This window comes from Etheostoma spectabile, unplaced genomic scaffold (genome assembly GCF_008692095.1).
Source record: "Etheostoma spectabile isolate EspeVRDwgs_2016 unplaced genomic scaffold, UIUC_Espe_1.0 scaffold272, whole genome shotgun sequence".
In the NCBI taxonomy this organism is placed as follows: Eukaryota; Metazoa; Chordata; class Actinopteri; order Perciformes; family Percidae; genus Etheostoma; species Etheostoma spectabile.
The window spans coordinates 775,552-799,846 of NW_022605576.1; the positions used below are offsets into that span (position 1 = coordinate 775,552).

General features: G+C 44.5%; 1 protein-coding gene and 1 long non-coding RNA gene across 4 annotated transcripts in view; both read right to left on the bottom strand.

Annotated features, from left to right (window-relative positions):
* Window positions 1–24,295, bottom strand: part of LOC116685844 (uncharacterized) — a 286,432-nt gene that overhangs the window by 132,294 nt on the left and 129,843 nt on the right. The window lies entirely within an intron of this gene.
* The window catches only part of plppr5b (phospholipid phosphatase related 5b), a 179,615-nt gene that overhangs the window by 129,468 nt on the left and 25,852 nt on the right, over window positions 1–24,295 (bottom strand). For 2 of the 3 annotated variants that reach the window (XM_032510801.1, XM_032510802.1), the window contains exon 3: window positions 21,326–21,514. In XM_032510801.1, the coding sequence (XP_032366692.1) occupies window positions 21,326–21,514 (189 nt within the window). Of the gene's footprint in view, window positions 1–21,325; window positions 21,768–24,295 lie in introns of those variants that run through there. The other variant, XM_032510803.1, reaches the window with a different exon arrangement.

The following is a 24,295-nucleotide window of genomic DNA, read 5'->3' on the forward strand; positions in this document are numbered from 1 at the left end:
ACTACTTTCATTGAATTTGTGTGTTGTTTGTCAATTTTATAGCATTTGGAGAAAAAACTATTGGTATAAGAACTTTAAATAAAAGTGACAAAAATGTGAAAAGATGACAAAAAAAGTGACAAATATTTTTTTTAAAAGCTTTAAATATTTGGGGAAAAATCCGCAAAAATTTCAAAAGGCTCAGAAACAGTCGACAAACATTGAAAAAGTGGGAATATCATTGGGTGAAAGACACAAAAAGGGTCAAAGAAAGACGACCATAACCTTGAAAAAGGTTTTACATTTTAAATTTTGAAAATTTCCAGGTCGGCAATTTCAAATCTGCATTCTTCAAATGATATTCCCTCACAATGTTTCCCAACAGACTTTGTGACTTGATATGTGCTTGTTATTTTCAAGACACCATACATGTAGCTCACTGTTTCTCAATATATGATTTGATTAGCATATGATTCCACTGAAAGACGATTAATGGTCATATTGAATATCACCCTGCCCTAATGTCAAATAACTCACACTGAATCATATGCATCATAGCAGCTCTGAGGCGTAAAAGCATCAAGTATGAGTCTGAAGATAAGTACGTCGTTTTGTTTACCTAAACTGATTTCTGACGGAGCATGTGGTATCCAGTACATGTACCTGACTTTCAGTTCAGACCCGGCCAAGCGAGGCCTGTTTGAAAGCTGGAACCTGTTTAACACATGCATAGTCATCTAAGAGCAGTCAGAGCATAGAAGCAGCACGCCGCCGTGCTGTGGCTGAGTCTAAAAAAAGACGGGTGTGTTCAGGGCCATAAGTGGAATCTCATTTTGAGTGAAGTGTGTGCATGAGTATGGGGGTGTTGAGCTTGGCGGAGCAGTGAGAACAGTGCTTTTACTCAATAATTGCGGGTCTATTACATACATCGGTTAACGTGGTTAACAGCTGTTTATTTTGTTACTATGTTATTGTATTCCATTAAATAATTATGGTTGCATCTTTTCTTTTCTTTTTTTAAATAAGTGGTGATGATGAATGGGTGTTGGGGGTGGGAGGGGATGTGTTCATTTTGTAAGTTGTGTGCTGTTGTGAATAGTTAACCCTTAAAAAATAAACAGTAGATATGGTGCAATGTGCAAGCCTTGATCTATATCCACAACATTTCTATGCCGGAAAGTTTGCCAGATGTCAATCATTTTCAGCTGGATGTCCGTCCCCATCCTCTGTCTCTGTGTCGGCGTTCTAACCTCTGGTGGATTTCTGAGGACTATGGTTACCTGGTCCTCAGGTCTCTGCAGGGTAAATCCAGACAGCTAGCTAGACTATCTGTCCAATCTGAGGACTCTGGTTACCTGGTCCTCAGATCTCTGCAGGGTAGATCCAGACAGCTAGCTAGACTATCTGTCCAATCTGAGGACTCTGGTTACCTGGTCCTCAGATCTCTGCAGGGTAAATCCAGACAGCTAGCTAGACTATCTGTCCAATCTGAGGACTATGGTTACCTGGTCCTCAGATCTCTGCAGGGCTGGATTGGCACTGCAGCATTTTGTGTTCTCAGTAAGCTGCCATGAACAGAGACCCACAATAGGACATGATCAACACTATTGTGGCTACTTGTCTCCAGGATGTGTCCCATGCACCCCCCTCCCCCCCTCCCCGTCTCCTGAGCCCAGAGTTGTGCCTTCAGCGCTTGGCTGATTTCACACTCGGCACTGAAGGATTAATCTTTCATTTACAGGTTCCCCTCACCGGGATTTGTACAGACAACCTCCTGACCTTGCCTGGTCTGAATGTTTCCACCTGGCTGAGCACCCAGATGCAGAAAGTCCTGTCAGCGATTCCAGCCCAGTGCGTCCAAGCATGCGTGCAACTGTGCACATGCGCCGGTCGATGTATGTGGCCGTGATGGGTACTGAGGCCCGGAGCTGGAACCCACAGAGCTGCCACTGTGACTGATTTGGGTTGACGGGTGAGGGGGGGAAGATGGGGTACAGAGGGAAGAGGAAACTAAAACCAAAACACTTGGACTGAACTACCCAAAGGTTTTACTTGTCCTTTTGCAAATAAGTTTATATTGAAATATTCTCATGTAGGGAAAATGTGTCAGTTCAGGAGAATCCTCCGGAAGTCTACAACAGCACGTACACTACACACTCAAAACACCTACAAAGTCAGGCCTCTTATCCAGGGGTGGATTAAGGTGGGCAGGGGCCCCTAGGCTGCTTTTTATGTCTTAATCATTGTACTTTACTGGAAAGATTTAGTGCCATACATGGTCCACAGGTAAATAAGGTGAACTGACAACAATTACCACCACATCAAATAGGTAAAAGGACATGGGTGTGCACAGCCCTATTAATCGGAATATTTCTGTGCATACTCACATCCTTTCTTTCGTTCGTATGCCACTTTTGACACAAAATCCCTGCACAGTTTTCTAAATGAGGCCCCAGGACGGACGCTGCTAACAAACTAAGAGAACTGAACAGTGACCGTAGCCTTGGACTAGCAGGAGTCACTTACCACAAAGATCTCTGCTGGTATGTCCTGAAGAAGGGGGTGCTATGCAGTTTTAGCCATTTCTTTGCCATTTTCACACTTTTTGCTCACAGGTTTCTCTATGGAGCCCCCCCCCCACCGCTCCTATGTTTACTTGTGTCTAACCCCCTCCCTCGGTCAGTCTGTGGTTTCATATTTCTCTGTTCCTCCATCAATGCTTTCCTAGCTTTCTGCTTCTTTTTTGCCGGCTCAGCCATGACAATAGTGTGAAAAACTCCATCGTAACCTTGTTAGCCGGTTCCTGAATGCCAGAATGTGTGCAGTGCCGTGAAGCCATTTGTGACATGGCGAGACCTGATATCACGGCATACTTCCTGATGCTGAGGACGGGGACTCGCTGGCCCTAAGTTGCGAGGGGGGGGTTTTTCCACTCACAGGCGGTAGGGGGGAGGGAGACGACCACCATTCGACCCGAGAGAAGTCATATCCCCCTTCCAATGACTCCAAAGCTGTTCAGTTAAGGTACATTACGCAAACAATAACTGCACAGTTCCTCTTTAACTTCCTGCCCATGTGTGTCTCCCACCCACGTGACTGCCTGCCACGCCAAAGGTCCCCAGGAAGTGCTCTGAAACCATTTTGACATTTCAAACAAACAGTGGAATTTTTGTTTCTGTCACCAGATCCCATAGGGCCCAAAAAGACATTTTCCTATAGCCTTATGTGGCGAATAAGAAGTCTATGAATCAGTGGATTCATGTTTTTTAGGTGTCACAACCCCCTCAAAATGACACGTTTCATCTACTATCAGAATTCGGTTCATTCTAGTAGAGCCGCACCATTAAATCACTTAATCCCCATTAAGCACTAAACAGGAAGTAGCCTGCTCTAGGGGGGGGTCGCATAGTACAGAAGCAATGGGAACTTGTATACAGGGACAAAAGGGACAAAAGACACATCTTCTGCTGTTAGAATAGGGCAAACTTACTGTGGGGTTGCTATGGTTTTACTTATTTTTTTATTAGGAAACAAGCTCAACACATCTCTTTTTTTTTACTGCTTTTATCTTCCAAATGTAATGCGCATGTGTGTCGTCATGGTTACCAAATGATCTTGCATGAATATACTGTATGTATAATTCATACGGAGCACTTGGAAGATTGCTTTGTTCATGATCATCAGATGGATTTCACAGTTCCGCTTTGGAATTTGGGCTCACATGTTTTATGGTTGGTCCATTTTGCTTTCACACTGCAAAGTAACCGAAAGGGCCAATGCACCGAGTCCTTTTGAACGCACCACACGGGTTAGGTTTGAGAGCACCTTATGATTGTTCTTGCGCTACTGCCATACCAAAACATATACTACTGTATATGTCAATGTCTTTAAAGCAAGTGACTCAGGAAAGGGAGGGGGTATTCATCCTTAATCCTTTCAATGCCAAAAGTTACATAGTCTCACAATACATGGAATTTTTATGATTATAAACATACCATGATACTATTTTTCCCGGGCACATACTAGTGTTGGTCATGCACTATAAAAGCCATAACTCATTGGCTGTGATATCACTGAGAAGCCAAGGCCACAAATGGCTGAAGGGCAGTCTGATTTCCGAAAAGCCTGAGCAACGCTGTGAAAGCCACAGGCCATTTGTCCCACTTTCTCAGCTATAACACAAGCTGACAGGGCCACAGTGACAATGCACTGCTTGTTTAGTCCCTAAACTACCTCCCCGCTCTCTCTCTCTCTCTCTCTCTCTCTGTGTGTCAAGATGAAAGCGTCAAGGTAGTCTTGCATTGCCAGCTCTATCTCCACAGCACTGTGAAGTTAAGTCTGGCTACACCACCAATTCATTACTGGACAGGAGAAAATAAATCTCTGGGTTGCTGGCATTTCTTTAAACCAATCACAACAACGGAGCGACGGTGGCTCTCCTGAATAGTCTCAAGTTGTTTTGGTGGAACATGTGTACGTTCAGAAGTAGTTTTAGTCGTCAACAGGAAACTCCGATTGGACAGATAGTCTAGCTAGCTGTCTGGATTTACCCTGCAGAGACCTGAGGACCAGGTAACCATAGTCCTCAGATTGGACAGATAGTCTAGCTAGCTGTCTGGATTTACCCTGCAGAGATCTGAGGACCAGGTAACCATAGTCCTCAGATTGGACAGATAGTCTAGCTAGCTGTCTGGATTTACCCTGCAGAGATCTGAGGACCAGGTAACCATAGTCCTCAGATTGGACAGATAGTCTAGCTAGCTGTCTGGATTTACCCTGCAGAGATCTGAGGACCAGGTAACCATAGTCCTCAGAAATCAGCCGCAGGGGACGGGGACGCACATCCAAAACCAGACATCCGAAAAGAGAGACATCCAGCAAAACGAGCTATAATTGTGGAATGTCCTGTACATAGACAAGCTTATAAATTATTTTGTTCATCATGCAACAACAAATATGTTTATTCATCTACACATAATCTCAGACAAAGTTATATTCTTAATAGAGGAAAGGCAGTGTTTATTTAACTTTTATACATACCAACCCGTTCTCAGTCTGAACTGGTATAATACAGACGCTCGGACAGTGGCTGTCAGCGTCTCAAAGAACAGGTGTCCTTCATTGTGTGTGGAGAACATACCGGGGAGAGCAGCAGCTACACGGGGGTTAGTGAGAAGCATGCAAGGCGGAAATTCCGCATAGAGAGGTGGGTTGGGGGGGTGGATGGGTCAAACACAGGACTTTGACCCAGGAGCGTGGGGTTTCCTAAAGTCACTTTCTTCTTTAACCATCACGTTATTCCCGCATGTCAGAGAAACGTTAGTCCACCCACGACCTCTTTCTTAACATAACAGAGTCAAAAGGGACGTCAATCGTCCTGACTAAGATCTGGAATGTACAAGAACCGAAAATCTCCCCTCTGCCGAAATTCTTACCCTGCTTCCCCAACATTGTGGGACATTGGGTTCAGCGGTCTCAACCTGGCAACCCCCTTGAACTTCCGAGTCTAGGACGGGAGAGATGACTCTCTCCAGTACTTTGAATTTGGACTGCAGCAAACATCTTAAACGCTAGTTGTCAGTATTACATTTTCCACCTTTAACTGAATCCAACTGTTCACACAATGGAGTGAGCTATTTAAATGAGCTGATACACGGTTACACCTCATTATCTCTTACCAGGGTATCTCCGTGTGGACTTTGTCCACAGACGTCCCACCAATCACACCCAAAACGTCCCAGTTAGAGAGGAAATGTCCTAAACACATTCTTATTAAATCTTTACAATCCTTCCCCAAAAGAACCAATAAAGTTCAGTGTGTAACTAGGTCTCTATTTGCAAGATAATTGGACCTGCAGTGGCAACTTTTAACAGGAAAGTGAGACAGCGCCTGACATCTGAAAGACAGAAGAGGCACACTTTGAGCATGCTGATACAAAGAGACTCCAGGGACATAGTATTTCATTTTTAGCCACAGAGGCATGACTGAAGCCTCCGGCCTCTGTAGTCCACAGTGGTCCATGCAGTCCTTTGGAAAAAGCTATGAACGGCACCGCAAAACCAGCAGCAACCACCACAGCTGAGGTACGAAGCCAGCCAAGCGCCTTAAGATGCAGTTCCCCAAATGGCCAAAACCTTGAAAAAAAACAAGGTGGAAACACACAACGTGTCTAGTAAAATGCCAAATCACAAGTCAGGGTCTCAGTAGTGAACTCCTTTTCAGAGTCATAGATCAGTCAAATCAGAATGCACAGATGTTAATGCTGGATTGAGTGCAATGCAGGGCAAGTGCAGAAAAAAAGACCACCCATCCATCCATCTTCATCCGCTTATCCGGTATCGGTTCGCGGGGGCAGCAGCTCCACGCTGGAGAAAAAAAGACTTTTGCCAAAATTTGCTTTTCTTTGATCAGACTAAAACCCTTAGGTCAGCCCAGAATCTATGCTGGTCTAGTTCAAGCATTCAGAGATGTGTCTTCACCTCACCGTGAGCAGTCCCAGACACTATCACAGATTCCAAACGTATTTTCCTGGAGCCTAAAGGTGGATGGACTTGTAGTTGGAGAACCATAGGAACACATATGAGACAAGAAAAGAGCCGTATCCAATGATAACCAGTATTGAACCAGTATCTCTATATCTAAGTGAAATTGGACCCTGTGATTAGAGGTACCTGCAGCCTGAGTAGAGCTGTAGAGCTACAGGCGCTCCTTAAACCTGTATCAACACTGCAAACTGCTTTTTTAAAATCTGTCATCGTTGGTCACTATCTCCAAAAAACACGCTATTGAACATCAGTCAAAGATAAGCGAGTAAAGGACAGAAGCAAATACAATACTTATCTGCTTCCAAAGCCACTGCAGCTGCCTCAGAACTTATCTTGGACAAAAGCAACTCAATCTGTCATGTGAGGAAAAGTGAATTAGTATTTTTCCACTATCTGCTCTGCCATATTGAGAAGCCCGCTGGATTCTTTAAAGAGGTTTACTGGCCTATTACAAATGAAGATGATAATCCTTTACTGCGTAATTGTAATGCAGAGGTTAAAGTGGCGTGTCTCTTGGTTTTGAGCGTACCCTCGAACTCTCTTCTCCTTCCCACTCTTTCTCTAATCACTTTTTAAAGGTTTGGGTTCTTTTATTGGTGCCGTGGGTAAACTAGGTTTCCAGTCTAACGCAGCACCAGGAAGCAATATTTTAGAACCCCGACCGCAAATGTGTCTGGACTGTTATTTACAGTGGTGATCAGAGACGGGGCATTTGCATAAGTGAAGTCATATATTAATAAAGGGTGGTTGAAATTGAAGGCTCGGGAGATTTGGCCACGAGCTACACCTCTGGGCTGATGGGAGCTTATAGCAGGAATGGCTTATATAAATCATATTAGCATGATCCCTTTTCAAATATGTCATATCAGCCTGAGTTTAGGTTTAGTGGTCTGGTAGCCATGTTTTAAATAAAATGTTAACGTGTTGTAGTACTGTAGAATGTAAAGACTTTACCCAATGACACTGCCTTTCATTGGAACTGTTTCCCTTTATACAATTATAAATATACATTTTCTTGTTGCAATTCATAACTAAAACTGCAATATCTTTTTGAGTATAGATCAACCTGTGTCTAATACAGGCTGCTTGACCACTGGGATTGGAGTAGATTACTGGAAATACCTTTTTTTAAATTTTGTATCCAAATGTATGAAAAAGTCATCCTAAAATGATTGGAGTTGGAATCGTTGGGAGGGGAAATGTTTAAGTCATCCAGACAGATGCTTCACGACATCAGGATGATCCATCCTTTTCTCAGCGATGCTTGTAGGGTGAACATGCTCCATCAAATCAAGTTCCTTTCCAAAACTATTCTGCAGAGCCGCCGTCTCTGCTTGGGGATCTTAGTGGCGCCCGAGACGATTCTGATTGGTTAAAGAAATGCAAACAACCCAGATTGTTTTTTTTCTTCTATCCCTAAATGTATTAGCGGTGCAGCGGACATTACTCCACAGCGTGGTGGAGATAAAGCTGGCAACTCTGACACACAACCAGCCAACAGAACATGTGACACTGTGGAAACTCCAAGGCCCAGGAGTGATGAACTCATGATCTAATTCACTTTTTCCTGTGGATGTTATCATTCACAAAGACAGCTGTGTGTTCCCACCTCCACAGGCAGCAGATAAAACAAGAAATTTCAGACCTTCCCTGTAATCTTGATCAGGCCAGGGGACATTAACTGCTCTAAGAATGGCCTGTTTATTAAGGGAATACTCTTTCATAAACACTTCCAAATCAATTCAGCAAACGCATTATGCAGAGCATTGTCCCAATTCAATTTAGCATTGAGGAGCATACAGTCGATCTATTCGCTGATATTTGGAACAAACCCACTCAGATAAACTCAGAGATTTGTTAAGTTCCATTCACTGTGTATGTCCAGTGTGTTGCTTTGCATCGAGTCACATTCACTCTGCTTTACAGTTTATCTCACACTGCCTGTTTCTTTTTACAGTAGCTGTCATTTCCTTAAACACTCAGTCACGCCAAACACAGTAACGGGGGGGTGGAGAGGTGAGCGAGTCTTCCTCTTCTGACGATTTGTCCTGTCTGGTTGGTTCATGTCGGCCTTTTTTATTCTCAAGGACTAAAGCACTAAATGTTTTTTGTCTTTCGTCATGTCATCTGTTTTGTCCCAGATCTACCAACACTAGACAACTCTGAACAGACTTTAAAAAGACTAAAGTGTGACACCACCTTGCATCTAAAGGCAATCATCTCACATCTAACGTTGAAGACTGTTATAACATGTAAAGACAGCATGAAGATTGTTGTAGCTAGATTCATTTTGTCATGTTTTACCAAGCATTAGGTGGTACCTGAAGGGATTGTTGCAAATGAGAAATTGTTCTCAATCAACTTACCTGGTTAAATAAAAAGGTTAAAAAAAGAAAGAAATACAATTAAATAATTAAAGCTGCAAGCAGCGATGGAGGGCCCTCGCTAACCCGCGCCAGTCGGGGTTACTGGCGGACGCCTCTCCTTGCGACCGCGCAATAAAGCATCACTCATACGCTGAAAATCGTCGCCCATGAAAAGTGAACTCCCTGCTGAGTTCATTGATACCTCACACAAGCCTATACGTCATACAAGTCATTATCTGTGAAAGGGGGCGTGGCCGCATCATATTGGGGCGGGTCAAACGTCACCAATAAAAAAGGAAGTCCCTGCTGAGTTCATTGATACCTTACACGAGCCTATACGTCATACAACTCACTATCTGTGGAAGGGGGCGTGGCCGCATCATAAGGGGGCGTGTCAAACATCACCAATAAAAAAGGAAGTCTCTGCTGAGTTCATTGATACCTTACACAAGCCTATACGTCATACAGCTCCTTATCTGGGAAAGGGGGCGTGGCCGCATCATAGGGGGGCGGGTCAAACATCACCAATAAAAAAGGAAGTCTCTGCTGAGTTCATTGATACATCACACAAGCCTATACGTCATACAGCTCCTTATCTGGGAAAGGGGGCGTGGCCGCATAATAGGGGGGCGGGTCAAACATCACCAATAAAAAAGGAAGTCTCTGCTGAGTTCATTGATACCTCACACAAGCCTATACGTCATACAGCTCCTTATCTGGGAAAGGGGGCGTGGCCGCATCATAGGGGGGCGGGTCAAACATCACCAATAAAAAGGAAAGTCTCTGCTGACTTCAATGACACCTCTTATAAGTATCTACGTAAAACGGTTCAAATGTTATGAAAGGGGGCGTGGCCGGAGTGACTGGGCGTGGTCATAATATAGGGGCCTCCTCACTATCACATGTAGACCACACGTTCTAAGTTTCATGTAAATCGGATGATGTTTGTCATATAAGGCTTATTTCCTGTTGCCAGGTGGTGGCGCTATCTCCAAAAGTCCATATTGGCCTGTAGGTGTCTTCAGGCCTGGACTCTTGGTGTTTGTGGGAAATTTCAAGCAGATACGACAACGGACACTGTAGTTACAGCCAATTTCATCTTCATCGCTAAACACTCAAAATGGCCGCCATGCCACGCCCACACCGTTTAACGAAAAGTTTTTCTTTTAATAACTTTTCATCTTCAACATCTTAAGATGACTCAGACTGAATTTGAAGTCGATCTGATGAAATCTCTAGGAGGAGTTCGTTAAAGTATAGCAACTTGTCTTTAAGAACTACTTCCTGTTGCCACTAGGGGGCGCTATGACTTTGAGCGAAGTTCGGCATGTAGATGTCGTCAGGGGCGGACTCTGATGAATCCTGAAAAGTTTCAAGCCAATTGGACAATGTACACTCAAGTTACACTCACTTCCTGTCAGACGGCATATTTCCTGTTGCCAGATGGTGGCGCTATCTCCAAAAGTCCATATTGGCCTGTAGGTGTCCTCAGGCCTGGACTCTTGGTGTTTGTGGGAAATTTCAAGCAGATACGACAACGTACACTGTAGTTACAGCCAATTTCATCTTCATCGCTAAACACCCAAAATGGCCGCCATGCCACGCCCACACCGTATGACGAAAAGTTTTTCTTTTAATAACTTTTCATCGTCAACATCTTAGGATGATACACACCAAGTTTGAAGTTGATCGGATGAAATCTCTAGGAGGAGTTCGTTAAAGTATAGCACCTTGTCTTTTAGGCCTACTTCCTGTTGCCACTAGGGGGCGCTATGACTTTGAGCCAATAGCGGCGTGTAGATGTCGTCAGGGGCGGACTCTGATGAGTCGTGAAAGGTTTCGGGCTAATCGGACAACGTACGCTCGAGTTACACCCACTTCCTGTTTCGGTGGCGAATTGCACAAAATGGCCGCCCCGCCACGGCCACGCCCTATGACGAAAAGTTTTTCTTTTAATAACTTTTCATCGTTAACATGTTAAGATGACACACACCAAGTTTGAAGATGATCGGACGAAAGCTCTAGGAGGAGTTCGTTAAAGTACGACATGTGGAAATGGGCGAAATCGCACTAATTTCGCACGTTCAAAACAAAATGGCGGACTTCCTGTTGGGTTTAGGGGGGGCTACCGGAGTTTTATGTCCGCCCTGCCATGCTACATATGTGTACCAAGTTTCGTGAGTCTACGATAAACGTAGTGCAGGGGCTGAATTTTCGTAATATTGTAGGTGGCGCTAGCGAGCCATTTTTGTGCGCCTATTCCCGAAACCATTAAAATACGTAAATTTTCACCAGACTTGATGCGACCGCCAAATTTGGTGAGTTTTTGAATATGATAAGTCCTCCAAAAAGGCAATTCATTTGACGGAAAATAAAGAATAATTAAAGCTGCAAGCAGCGATGGAGGGCCCTCGCGAACCTGCGCGAGTCGGGGTTACCGGCGGACGCCTCTCCTTGCGACCGCGCATTTGCGCGTCACTCGTACCCTGAAAATCGTCGCCAATGAAAAGTGAACTCCCTGCTGAGTTCACTGATACCTCACACAAGCCTATACGTCATACACGTCATTATCCGTGAAAGGGGGCGTGGCCGCATCATGAGAGGGCGTGTCAAACATCACCAATGAAAAAGGAAGTCTCTGCTGAGTTCATTGATACCTCACAAAAGCCTACACGTCATACAGGTCACTATCTGTGAAAGGGGGCGTGGCCGCATCATAAAGGGGCGGGTCAAACATCACCAATGAAAAAGGAAGTCTCTGCTGAGTTCATTGATACCTCACACAAGCCTATACGTCATACAAGTCATTATCTGGGAAAGGGGGCGTGGCCGCATCATAAAGGGGCGGGTCAAACATCACCAATAAAAGGAAGTCTCTGCTGAGTTCAATGATACCTCACATAAGTATCTATGTTACACGGTTCAAATGTTATGAAAGGGGGCGTGGCCTGAGTGACTGGGCGTGGTCATAATATAGGGGCCGCCTCACTATCACATGTAGACCACACATTCTAAGTTTCATGTAAATCGGATGATGTTTGTCCTATAAGGTATATTTCTTCTTGCCAGATGGTGGCGCTATCTCCAAAACTCCATATTGGCCTGTAGGCGTCCTCAGGCCTGGACTCTTGGTGTTTGTGGGAAATTTCAAGCAGATACGACAACAAACACTGTAGTTACAGCCACTTAATTCTTCATTGCTAAACACTCAAAATGGCCGCCATGCCACGCCCAAACCGTATGACGATACGTTTTTCTTTTAATAACTTTTCATCTTGAACATCTTAAGATGATACAGACCAAGTTTGAAGTTGATCGGATGAAATCTCTAGGAGGAGTTCGTTAAAGTATAGCACCTGTCTTTTGGAACTACTTCCTTGCCACTAGGGGGCGCTATGACTTTGACATTTCGCGTGTAGTGTCTCAGGGCGGACTCTGATGAATCGTGAAAAGTTTCAAGCCAATTGGACAATGTACACTCAATTTACACTCACTTCCTGTCAGACGGCATAATTCCTGTTGCCAGATGGTGGCGCTATCTCCAAAAGTCCATATTGGCCTGTAGGTGTCCTCAGGCCTGGACTCTTGGTGTTTGTGGGAAATTTCAAGCAGATACGACAACGTACACTGTAGTTACAGCCAATTTCATCTTCATCGCTAAACACCCAAAATGCCGCCATGCCACGCCACACGTATGACGAAAATTTTTCTTTTATAACTTTTCATCGGTAACATCTTAGGATGATCCACACCAAGTTTGAAGATGATCGGATGAAATCTCTAGAGGAGTTCGTTAAAGTATGGCACTTGTCTTTTAGGCCTACTTCCTGTTGCCACTAGGGGCGCTATGCTTTGACCCAATAGCGGCGTGTAGATGTTGTCAGGGGCGGACTCTGATGAATCGTGGAAAAGTTTCGGCTAATCGGACAACGTACCTCAAGTTCCCCCACTCCTGTTTCGGTGCGAATCGCTCAAAATGGCCGCCCCGCCACGCCACGCCCTATGACGAAAAGTTTTTCTTTAATAACTTTTCATCGTTAACATGTTAAGATGACACACACCAAGTTTGAAGCTGATCGGACGAAAGCTCTAGGAGGAGTTCGTTAAAGTACGACATGTGGAAATGGGCAAAATCGCACTAATTTCGCACATTCAAAACAAAATGGCGGACTTCCTGTTGGGTTTAGGGGGGGGCTACCATGGAGTTTTATGTCCGCCCTGCAATGCTACATATGTGTACCAAGTTTCGTGAGTCTACGTTAAACGTACTGCAGGGGCTGAATTTTCGTAATATTGTAGGTGGCGCTAGCGAGCCATTTTTGTGCGCCTATTCCCGAAACCATTAAAATACGTAAATTTTCACCAGACTTGATGCGACCGCCAAATTTGGTGAGTTTTTGAATATGATAAGTCCTCCAAAAAGGCAATTCATTTGACGGAAAAAGAATAATAATAAAGAATAATAATAATATAAAGCTGCAAGCAGCGATGGAGGGCCCTCGCTAACCCGCGCCAGTCGGGGTTACCGGCGGACGCCACTCCTTGCGACCGCGCATTTGCGCGTCACTCGTACCCTGAAAATCGTCGCCAATGAAAAGTGAACTCCCTGCTGAGTTCACTGATACCTCACACAAGCCTATACGTCATACACGCCATTATCCGGGAAAGGGGGCGTGGCCGCATCATAAGAGGGCGTGTCAAACATCACCCATAAAAAAGGAAGTCTCTGCTGAGTTCATTGATACCTCACACAAGCCTATATGTCATACAGGTCATTATCTGTAAAAGGGGGCGTGGCCGCATCATAGGGGGGCGGGTCAAACATCACCCATAAAAAGGAAAGTCTCTGCTGAGTTCAATGACACCTCACATAAGTATCTAAGTTAAACGGTTCAAATGTTATGAAAGGGGGCGTGGCCTGAGTGACTGGGCGTGGCCATAATATAGGGGCCGCCTCAGTATCACATGTAGACACCACGTTCTAAGTTTCATGTAAATCGGATGATGTTTGTCATATAAGGCATATTTCCTGTTGCCAGATGGTGGCGCTATCTCCAAAACTCCATATTGGCCTGTAGGTGTCCTCAGGCCTGGACTCTTGGTGTTTGTGGGAAATTTCAAGCAGATACGACAACGTACACTGTAGTTACAGCCAATTTCATCTTCATCGCTAAACACCCAAAATGGCCGCCATGCCACGCCCACACCGTATGACGAAAAGTTTTTCTTTTAATAACTTTTCATCGTCAACATCTTAGGATGATACACACCAAGTTTGAAGATGATCGGATGAAATCTCTAGGAGGAGTTCGTTAAAGTATAGCACCTTGTCTTTTAGGACTACTTCCTGTTGCCACTAGGGGGCGCTATGACTTTGAGCCAATAGCGGCGTGTAGATGTCGTCAGGGGCGGACTCTGATGAATCGTGGAAAGTTTCAAACCAATCGGACAACGTACGCTCAAGTTACACCCACTTCCTGTTTTGGTGGCGAATCGCACAAAATGGCCGCCCCGCCACGGCCACGCCCTATGACGAAAAGTTTTTCTTTTAATAACTTTTCATCGTTAACATGTTAAGATGACACACACCAAGTTTGAAGCTGATCGGACGAAAGCCCTAGGAGGAGTTCGTTAAAGTACGACATGTGGAAATGGCCAAAATCGCACTAATTTCGCACATTCAAAACAAAATGGCGGACTTCCTGTTGGGTTTAGGGGGGGGCGACCATGGAGTTTTATGTCCGCCCTGCCATGATACATATGTGTACAAAGTTACGTGACTCTACGTTAAACATACTGCAGGGGCTGAATTTTCGTAATATTGTAGGTGGCGCTAGCGAGCCATTTTTGTGCGCCTATTCCCGAAACCATTAAAATACGTAAATTTTCACCAGACTTGATGCGACCGCCAAATTTGGTGAGTTTTTGAATATGATAAGTCCTCCAAAAAGGCAATTCATTTGACGGAAAATAATAATAAAGAATAATAATTCCTTCAGTTCCAATAGGGCCTTCGCCGCCTGTCGGCGCTCGGGCCCTAATAATTCCTTCAGTTCCAATAGGGCCTTCGCCGCCTGTCGGCGCTCGGGCCCTAATAATAAAGAAAGAAAGAATAATAATTCCTTCAGTTCCAATAGGGCCTTCGCCGCCTGTCGGCGCTCGGGCCCTAATAACGTTAGCGAGACTGCTAGATGTCAAAATGAGTAAAACACAAGCAGAAAGCAAAAGTATGAATGAGGTAAGAGTGACTGTACGGAATCTCATATATGTTTACAATTATTCATAAACCAAACCTTTGCAAAGTCAACATGATCAGTGAAATTATGAGTGCTGCCATTTGTTTGTTTTTTAACCATTTCACAGGCTTACTGCGACAATTCATAAAGAATATTTCAAAAATGAATCATGGCTGTCCATTATAATGATTGTTTTGAAGAGAACCGGCCTAGTTACTACTGACCTGTAGAAGTCGCCGTGCCAAGATCTGCCAATTAAAATCTAAATACACTTTTCAGGAAGCAGCCAGATGATGAGATGATTTGTTAATTTCTGATTCATATTTTAACCCCACATCAGATTAAGACGTTATGTTTCTGAAGTCATGCAAGTGTTTTTCCTCCGTGGAGAAGGCCCACAGAAATCTGTACAGGACTCGTGGGAACAATAAAGAATTTTGTTTGTACGTGAGAGAAAATTCTTAGTACAACTTCCATCACTTGTACGTGCTATGGCAAACATCCCCAAAAAAGACAATAACAAATACTAGGGTGTCCGGTGTGTACTGTAATTAGTTGTGTTTTTAACCATGTCTCGGAGTTCTCCGATGGATTTCCCTCTCAGTAGCCGGGCGCTGCAGGCTGAGGCTTTCTGCCAAACTGCCATCCATCTTCATGGCACTTTTATTCTTGGAAAGAAAATAAGTTTACTGAGAACAGTGGGAGCCAATGTGCTGTAACACACTTCAATCTTTGCTTTTTATGTCTTCCCAGAGTGGAGCTGAAGATCTATATCGACGCCCTGTTGTCTTCTACACCTCTCCCATCTCGGATGTTGTGGGTAATTAGGGATTTGTGGCTGTTTGCTTGTCTCTCGGTTTGTCCTGAAAGGAATGATGCATGTTGGGAAAAGGCTGATTGCTTGGCGTCCAGTGTTGCTGCTCATCCAAAGAAATTGACATTGACAGTGCGCTTCCTTGGGTCCTGAGCAACGCACCTGCCATGACATAGTCAAATCCCCTAGCAATGATAGTCACTTGCTAACAGCTATTTGGGACCCGGCTACTTCCAGGAACAACAGTGTAATTTAAAAAAGGTACAGGCTGATGATTCAAATGTTTACTTTGCTACAATGTAACATCTGCGAACTTTCTTCGTCTCTTCTTAAAAATACGGTAGTGAGTTGTACTCAGCCTTCCATTTGGTGGTGTCCTGCCCTGAAGCCCCGGCACCCACAGCTGAACACAGCGCTCGCTCAGGTTTTCAACCGTTACTGTGCTGCGTTCATGCTGGACTTAGGTCCACAGAGTAATATGTATGTGTATTAAATGGGCCACGTTTACAACATGCACCAAATGGAGAATGCACGTCATTGGGTACCCAGCAATACACCTGCCAAGTGTAAAGTACATTAGATGAACAGAAACACACACGCACACACACTTGTTCCTTTACATCAATGTGCAGAAAATCCTTCTTGTGCAGACTAAGAGGAAGGAGGAAGAGTGTATCTGGAGCACTAAAGCCACCCTGGACCATCCCTGAATCCCTGATTTACGTGTGAATAAGTCATCAGAACAAAATCTGTCTAAAAGCCGAGTGTGTAAGATCACACACTGCATTGGTAACCAAAATGTTCTTTTCCTTCTTGGAAGCACTTCCATGGAAACTGACTGGCCTGGCTTCAAACCACAGACACGTAATCAACCAGGCTGTACTGGGAAAACTTCTCACAGGTCTACTGGGTCTCCTACCCAACCTACACCATGTGTCTTGTCATGTCTGCCTCAAAAGCAGCCCGACCTCAGCTGGGAATGCCACCCGTTCCACAGATAATCCCATGATTCTTCTAGCTGCCAATCATGTCTGTCACTCTTTTACTTGGGGATTCTGAAAGCAAATACTCAGACTGCTCAGGGCTATTCTGATCCAAGGGGAACATCTGGGAATCTGTCAATAAAAGGCTTGTAATGACACTGGGGGGGAAATGGTGAGACGCATGTTGAGAATAAAGTTGGAATGAATTGTACAAAATCTGCAAATGCATATGGAGGATACGCTTGCTTCACTGGGTGGCTGTGTTGAGTTGTTGCATAATGTAAGGAGCTGGTGTGTGGTTTGTAAACTAGTAAGAATGAATGTATGGGCGCCAGGAGAGCTCAGTCGGTACAGTGGGCGCCCGTATATAGAGGTTTCCTCCTCAACTCAGCGGGCCAGGGTTCGACTCCGACCTGCGGCCCTTTTTGCTGCATGACATCCCCCCCCCTCTCTCCCCTTTCATTAACTCAGCTGTCTTGGGAAATAAAAGGCCTAAAATGCAGAAAAACAACCGTAAAAACCAAAACAAATGGAATTAACGTATTTCGGTGACCTGGTTATCATGTGCGTCTTTCTAAAGCGTGATTTTTGCTTCTGCGTTAAACCTACACCATGGCTACGATATTTTGGAGATACCGACTCTACGTTGTAGCCTGACGTGCAACCTTCGAAAAATGTAACTACACGTCATGGCAACGCAAGATGCTCGGTCGTGGTGTGGTGGCGTTCCTGGATCTCCTTCTCCATCAACAACATGAAGTCAAGGAGAGGGTTAACTTCTCCTGCTGCAGATGTCCCGCCGTGGTCAGAAAGAACAGGGGGGACACTTTGGTTCTCCCACTAGGACTCTAGACTCGCTCGGAAGATAAACACTGTCACTCTCTCACTCGCTTTACCACACACTTTCTCTTGAATTCTCTTAAAAAGATTGACGCACACACCAACATACAACATGCAAACTACCCAATTTTCCATTTTCTCACGATTTCTTTAACAGACTGAAATGAAAAATACTTATTTTTTTCTATGAACTGTGCAAAACCGCAGATGTGTCCTCTTATCAAAATTGAAACTGGAATAGTATTGTAAGGTACTCAGTATTTTATCTTAAATAACAAAAAAGAAAAAAGTTTAAAGAAAGGCTTCTTTATTGTTAAGGACATGTGGGTAAAATGTAATAACAATAAGATGTAACAAATTGTTTCATTTGCTGTTAAACGAAATAAATAAGAAACATGAGATGACTGAAAGTATATTAGTATATATGTAATATATAACAATTAGTATATAACAACCGCATGGTCAGATAAACCACTACTGACTGTCTTTAGCTGCAGACTGTTGGACGTCCAGCTGCTGGAATCCTTTCTACTGCTCTAACTACCCTTAGACTATATATATATAAATAAACACATGATTTTTTTACACCCCTTGTGCTCACCAATTCTGCGTGTGATAGTCAAAGGAAAGTTGCATTTCATGTTGCATTCTTGTTTTATGAACTCATGTCATATCATGTAAACTGCTTCATCAACATCATGTTCCCATTATCTATTTATTTCGTCTTGAAAACAAACACCATCTGCCTGCGGCTGCAGACCCGTGGTGCTGGGAGTGGATTTGTTAAGCTGCTGTTGTCATGCTTCCCTGAGATTGGCTCAACTGTTTCATAATTACCACATCCTGAGTCATATTCCACTTCTGCCACAAAGGTAGTGCTTTCCCCTGCTGCGCACATGAGCCGAAAAAGCAGACGTAGTCCAGAGGCCCGATTGGACGCAGCGTTATAACGACATACCTTCTCTCGATTTCAGCAGGGAAACCAAATTTAACATGCTGTCTGTTCTGTACCATGGGAATCTCCTATGCTCTGGCCACATCCACATCTATTTCTCATGTACTTTTGAGATATTGTTTTCCACTCCATTCTTTTTTGTGTATTTTTTTTCTTATTCTGTTGTTTGCATTTGTGAGCTGCTGTAACAAGGGAATTTCCCCGATGTGGGATCCATAAAGTATATCTGATCTTATCTCATCCATATTACACACTGAAGACCCTGTCAGTCTGCATGAAAACATCCCGACTTAATTACATCAAAAGGAGTATGCAGTGTAATGAAGCGTGCCATCAAAGAGAAACTCCCAGAGCAGCAGAGGAGAAAGAAAGAAACGTAAGCTGCTGAATCTGGTTGAATATAATATTGCAGCTTTGAGACTGATTGCTGTGCCAGGATGCGCTGTGTTCAGTGTGTGTGTGTGTGTGTGTGTGTGTGTGTTTGTATGTCTTTGTGCGTGTGTTTGTGTGCGGTTGTGCAAGTCTGTATGCATACTGTTATTGCAGAAAGATGTGTGTGCATGTGCGGAAATGTGTTTCTTTCAGAAAGCATGGGTGTGGGGTGTGTGGTGTGTGTGTGTGTGTGTGTGTGTGTGTGTGTGTGTGTGTGTGTGTGTGTGTATAAACAGTGCACTGTCAGCTACTGCAGAGGTAATCACAGCATTTAACATTGCGCTGCACCCTGTTGGCTGCATATTTATGAGTTCATTCCACAATCAGATGGTAATTGGCGGAGCTAATGAAAGAGTGAAAGATCACAAAAGCATCTTTCATCCAGGCGCCAGGGAGTTACAATGGCGAGGTAAAGATGTCCCTATTGTCTGTGTTAAGGCTAATCCTGGTGATTATAATACGAACAAAGATCAGGTGAAAATAACAGGAGTATATGCAGGAAGAGAAATAATCCCATCAGGGAGTATTCAGGACCGAGTGATGTTGCACTGCTCCCCCTGATACACAGGTAGGATTCCTGTTTGATCTTTCTATCTGAGCTATGACACGGCCGGTCTGTCGCTACGCTATTTAGATGTAATGTTGTCTTCTTTTTTTCTCAGTACATTTAGACCAAAAAAAGTTATTTGTCTATTTGCTGCAGGGTTGTGCAGTGGTGGGAGTGTCATTGAAATGGCCCATTTGTGTGACGTCCTGTTGGTTTCTTTGACCCCCCCAATGTACCACAAGTACTGTTTCATAATAGATTTCAGAGACCTTTTGTATTAGGACAACCAGAAAAGAGAAGGCATGGAGTTTAACTGTAGGAGAGCTTGGAGTGGAAGGTAGATACTAGCTTAATAAACACCTGATTCTTCTGTAAAGTACTTAGAGACCATCGGGCAGCAAGATGCTCCGCTTCAGAGCGATCCCGGTGTGGTATGGGGCGTAGCTGGAACGCAGCACAAATCAGGGTCAGAATCACATCCTGGAATTAAGCTCAGGCTCAGGGTGAGCTGTGATCTACAAGGAAGCCGTGTCTCTAAGTAAGTAATACTGTAAAAGATGTCGCTCATTCTGATAAGCCTCTTTTAGCTTTGGCTTCCTGGACCGCAGACGCTCTCATCAACATCGTTTCCAGCAGCAGCAGCGGCTCTGATAAAGCCAGAGAAGTGTCCCTGCTCGGCAGACAGACACAGGTGGAGACGAGCTGGGGAACACGGCGGAGCGTTTAGCAGCTTGAGACACAGAAGACGAGTTGGTGGAGAGCAGAAACAGCTAAAAGACGGAGAATGCTGGACTCAAATTCATCAGGTGGACTCCCAATGAATCATCCCGTTGCTGTGTGCCTGCTGGGTGTATACATAGGCTCAAACATTCACCACATCAACTTATGTTAATGGGTTCACAGCTTGTTACGCTGCCCCCAAGTGGCCAGAAAAATCTAATAAATACAACTTTTAAAAACCACCATGACAACAATTACTCAATATGCATCCATATTCCCTCAGAGACAGCAGCTGAACAGGTTTCAGATCGCATCCTGTTAACTTTGCCTCTCAATGAGATTTTGGACATTATCTCATGGGGCAAAGATCAGGTCACAAGTAATCTACATGGAGGCTGAATCAGGACAATACCTGGGTTTGTGTGTGTGTGTTTCAATCAATACAATAATCTAGTGCTGCAAATAACAAACGTTTTATAGCTTGATACATGTATTACTCGTTCAATACAATGACATTGGTAAAGTGTCATCACAAGATCCTAGAACCAACAGCAAAATCCATAAAGGTCTTATTTTATGCAACAGTCCAAAAGCCCCCGAAGGTGGAGTTAACACTGATATCAAACAGAGACAAGCAGCAGAAGCTGTCTCTTGGAGAAGCTACAACGAGAGAATGGCATCACAATTGACCTAAATAATCACTCTATTATTCAAATTGCTGGCAGTATCACTCACTGCATTAATCAACTTATAATTCAGTGCTAGAGTAATCAAACGTTACGTGATAATGTTCCAGAATTCATTTGAAAACAATACGTAGAAATGAAGGGTGGAGATGAGATGGAGGCTCATCGGTGAGCCTACAGGTCTGACGGCTGAAGTTTTTGCAGATGGAGTGGGCACTCACCAGCAGCGTGGGCAGCCCAGCCACCAGGGCGTACAGCAGGACGGGCGGGACGGCGCTGCTGTCCTCCGGCCCCAGGTAGGGCTTGGTGTACGTGGTGTCGTAGCAGAAGAAGCCCTGGACGTGCACGCTGAAGGTGTCGGTGTACTCAAAGTAGTAGGCCAGCATGACGGTCCCGGCCATGATCACCAGCTGGAAGTACAGCATGATGCAGACAGAGAGCGAGAGACATTTAATTAGAACAAAGCCTTTTCTCTCTCTCCCTCTCCCTCTCTCGCTCCTACCCAGCCTCCCCGGCGGCGCCGACTCCCGCTGCCCGGCTCATGACGGCTCGGCTGCGCACGATCAGCCGCTCGCTGACTCTGGTGGAGGCTCGCTCACTCGCTCGCCCTGGCTTACTCTGCTCGCTGCTGCGGCGACTAACACTACACACTCTCTCTCTCTGTGTGTGTTTAAGAGGAGGGGTAGTAAGAGTAAGTAGCGCGGAGGGAGGGGGGGGAGAGAGAGAGAAAGGAGAGAGGAGGGAGAGGGGGGGAGTGGACGAGAGGAGAGGGACGAGATGAGAGGGAGGAGAGAGAGAGGAGGAGAGGAAGGAGACGAGAGGGGGGGAGAGAGAGGCGAGGAGGAGGGAGAGGGAAGGGATAGAAGAGGAGGAGAGAGCGAGAGAGAGAGAGGAGGGAGAGAGAGTGGAGAGAGAGAGAGAGAGGAGGGAGGGAGGGAGGGAGGGAGGGAGGAGGGAGGGAGGGAGGGGGGGAGAGAGAGCCAGCGGGTGTGAGGGTGTATTAAGCATGAAAAAGGTTGAGGAGGCTTTTGCAACCCTCCTCTATTTTGGTGTGTTGTGTGTGTGTGTGTGTGTGTGTGTGTGTGTGTGGTGTGTGTGTGGTGTGTGTGTGTGGTGTGTGTGTGCTGTGCGCGGTGCACCAAGACATGCATCGCCATATTTAACTAGTTCAGGAACAGAAAGGAGAAGCAGAAGGAGAAGATGAAGGGTGGAAAAGAGAGAATAGGCTGGAGGAGTGGGGGGGAAGAAGAGAGCTATAGACGCCAGTGTCTCGACCACTGGCGGGGGGTGAAGCTCTAAATTCAGACCATATTTCATCAGAGAAATGAGTCGACACATAAAAGTGAATGAGCAGAAGCTGCATGATGTCACAGCCTTGGATTTGATTGAAGTAAAAAGCAGAGATCTCTGAGCTGTGCATCTGGAACAGGTTGCAAGCTATTGCTTGTTGGCAGTGATGTGAAATGGTAATATATATATATATATATATATATATATATATATATATATATATATATATATATATACACACACACACACACACACACACACACACACATACATATACTTTGTTATACTGTGTTATATAGATACTTTACCTACGTCAAAATGGCTCATACTCATAAGTAGGTATTGACCCATACTGTTTTTTAAAAGCCGATACAAATTATTAGTAGTTAATGAAACTTATAATATTAATAATACTAAGTTAATATTTGGAAGTGATATGCATATAAAGTGAAAATTAAAGACTTTCAGTCAAAATCAAGATTTTGGAATGTTACAAACTCCAACACAAAACTTAGTTTGAGTGCTTTCAGCAATGATTTTATAACTGAGAAACATCCACCACAATCCCCAGTAACAGGCAGTCAGATAGTGTTGGGGGGGCATTAAGTCCCCGAAAGCAGAGGACCGGGTAAACCGAAGCAGAGGGACAGACACAGAGCTGTAGCCGAGCTGAAGCAGGTAACTTTTGAAAAAAAACGCAGATACAGATAATCTTCAAACTGCCAAAAACGGCCGGGACAAACATCAGTTTATCCCCGTTTATAACCAGAAGTAGCTTGTGTAGTATAATTGGCATTAAAAACAAAAGTTAAAACCTTAAAAGGAGTAAGATGACTGCTGTGAGACACACATATTCTTCAAACTTGGGAGAAAAGGCAAAACGTTGTATTTAATGTGAGTTTTGATTATCACACCAAAGATATGCTGCTGGAAAAAAAATAAAATAAAATAAGGTTTTGATTTTCCCTTGTGGGGCTTATGTAGGGCAGTACTGCTCAAACTTTTCCAGACCAGGGGCCACCTACCCAAAATAATCTCACGGTTCACCTAATTGGCAAAATTTCCAGAATAAAACACTGGCCTCTTACTTCCCTCTCCCTACTTACTTCCCTCTTACTTTCAATACAAATTACTGTCACGTTAAAAGATGGCGGTTAATAAGAACAGCTGACTCACTCATTGTCTCTGTTGCCGTCTGGAAGACCAGGGCTGCTAATGTTGAGACATCAGGGATGCAATATGTGTTTGAAGCTAGTCTATATCCACCATGTCCCACTTCCGGGACTGCTGTTTTAACATTGGAAATTCCGCCAGATGTCCGTCCCCGTCCTCTGTCTCCGTGTTGGCGCTCTAACCTGCGGCTGATTTTTGAGGACTATGGTTACCTGGTCCTCAGATCTCCACGTGATCACTGATAGAGGTAGAGATGGAGCGGAACGACAGAGCCAGGGAAGGAATGTCTTCGACCTAAGAAATTCCAACACCTTCACGTTAAAGAAAGAAGAGGGAGAAGGAAATTAACTGGGCAGGGCAACGTCCTTTCAGCGTCCAAATGGCTCCTCCTCCAACCTGGAGCATCTTAAGTCAGATAATTATTTAATTAGCCGAGGCTAGTCTCTGCGTTAGTGTTACTGGTCACCTTGCTATGGGCCGTTGGATCAGCTACCTGCTATGTGACGTGTGACTTTCCTCCTATGTGCGGTTTATAGCCCCAGAGACGCTGAAGACTGACGTTTGACATGTAGCTAAAATTAGCTAAAATTAGACGCGGTCAGCTTTTTGTAGTAGGCGATGCAGTTCTGGACTACAAATACTAAAAATCTCTCTGCTCGTCCATGTACACATTGAGCCAGCTGGAAGAGAAGAACAGACCAGAAGAGGCCTGTTCAGTAAGCAGGGTC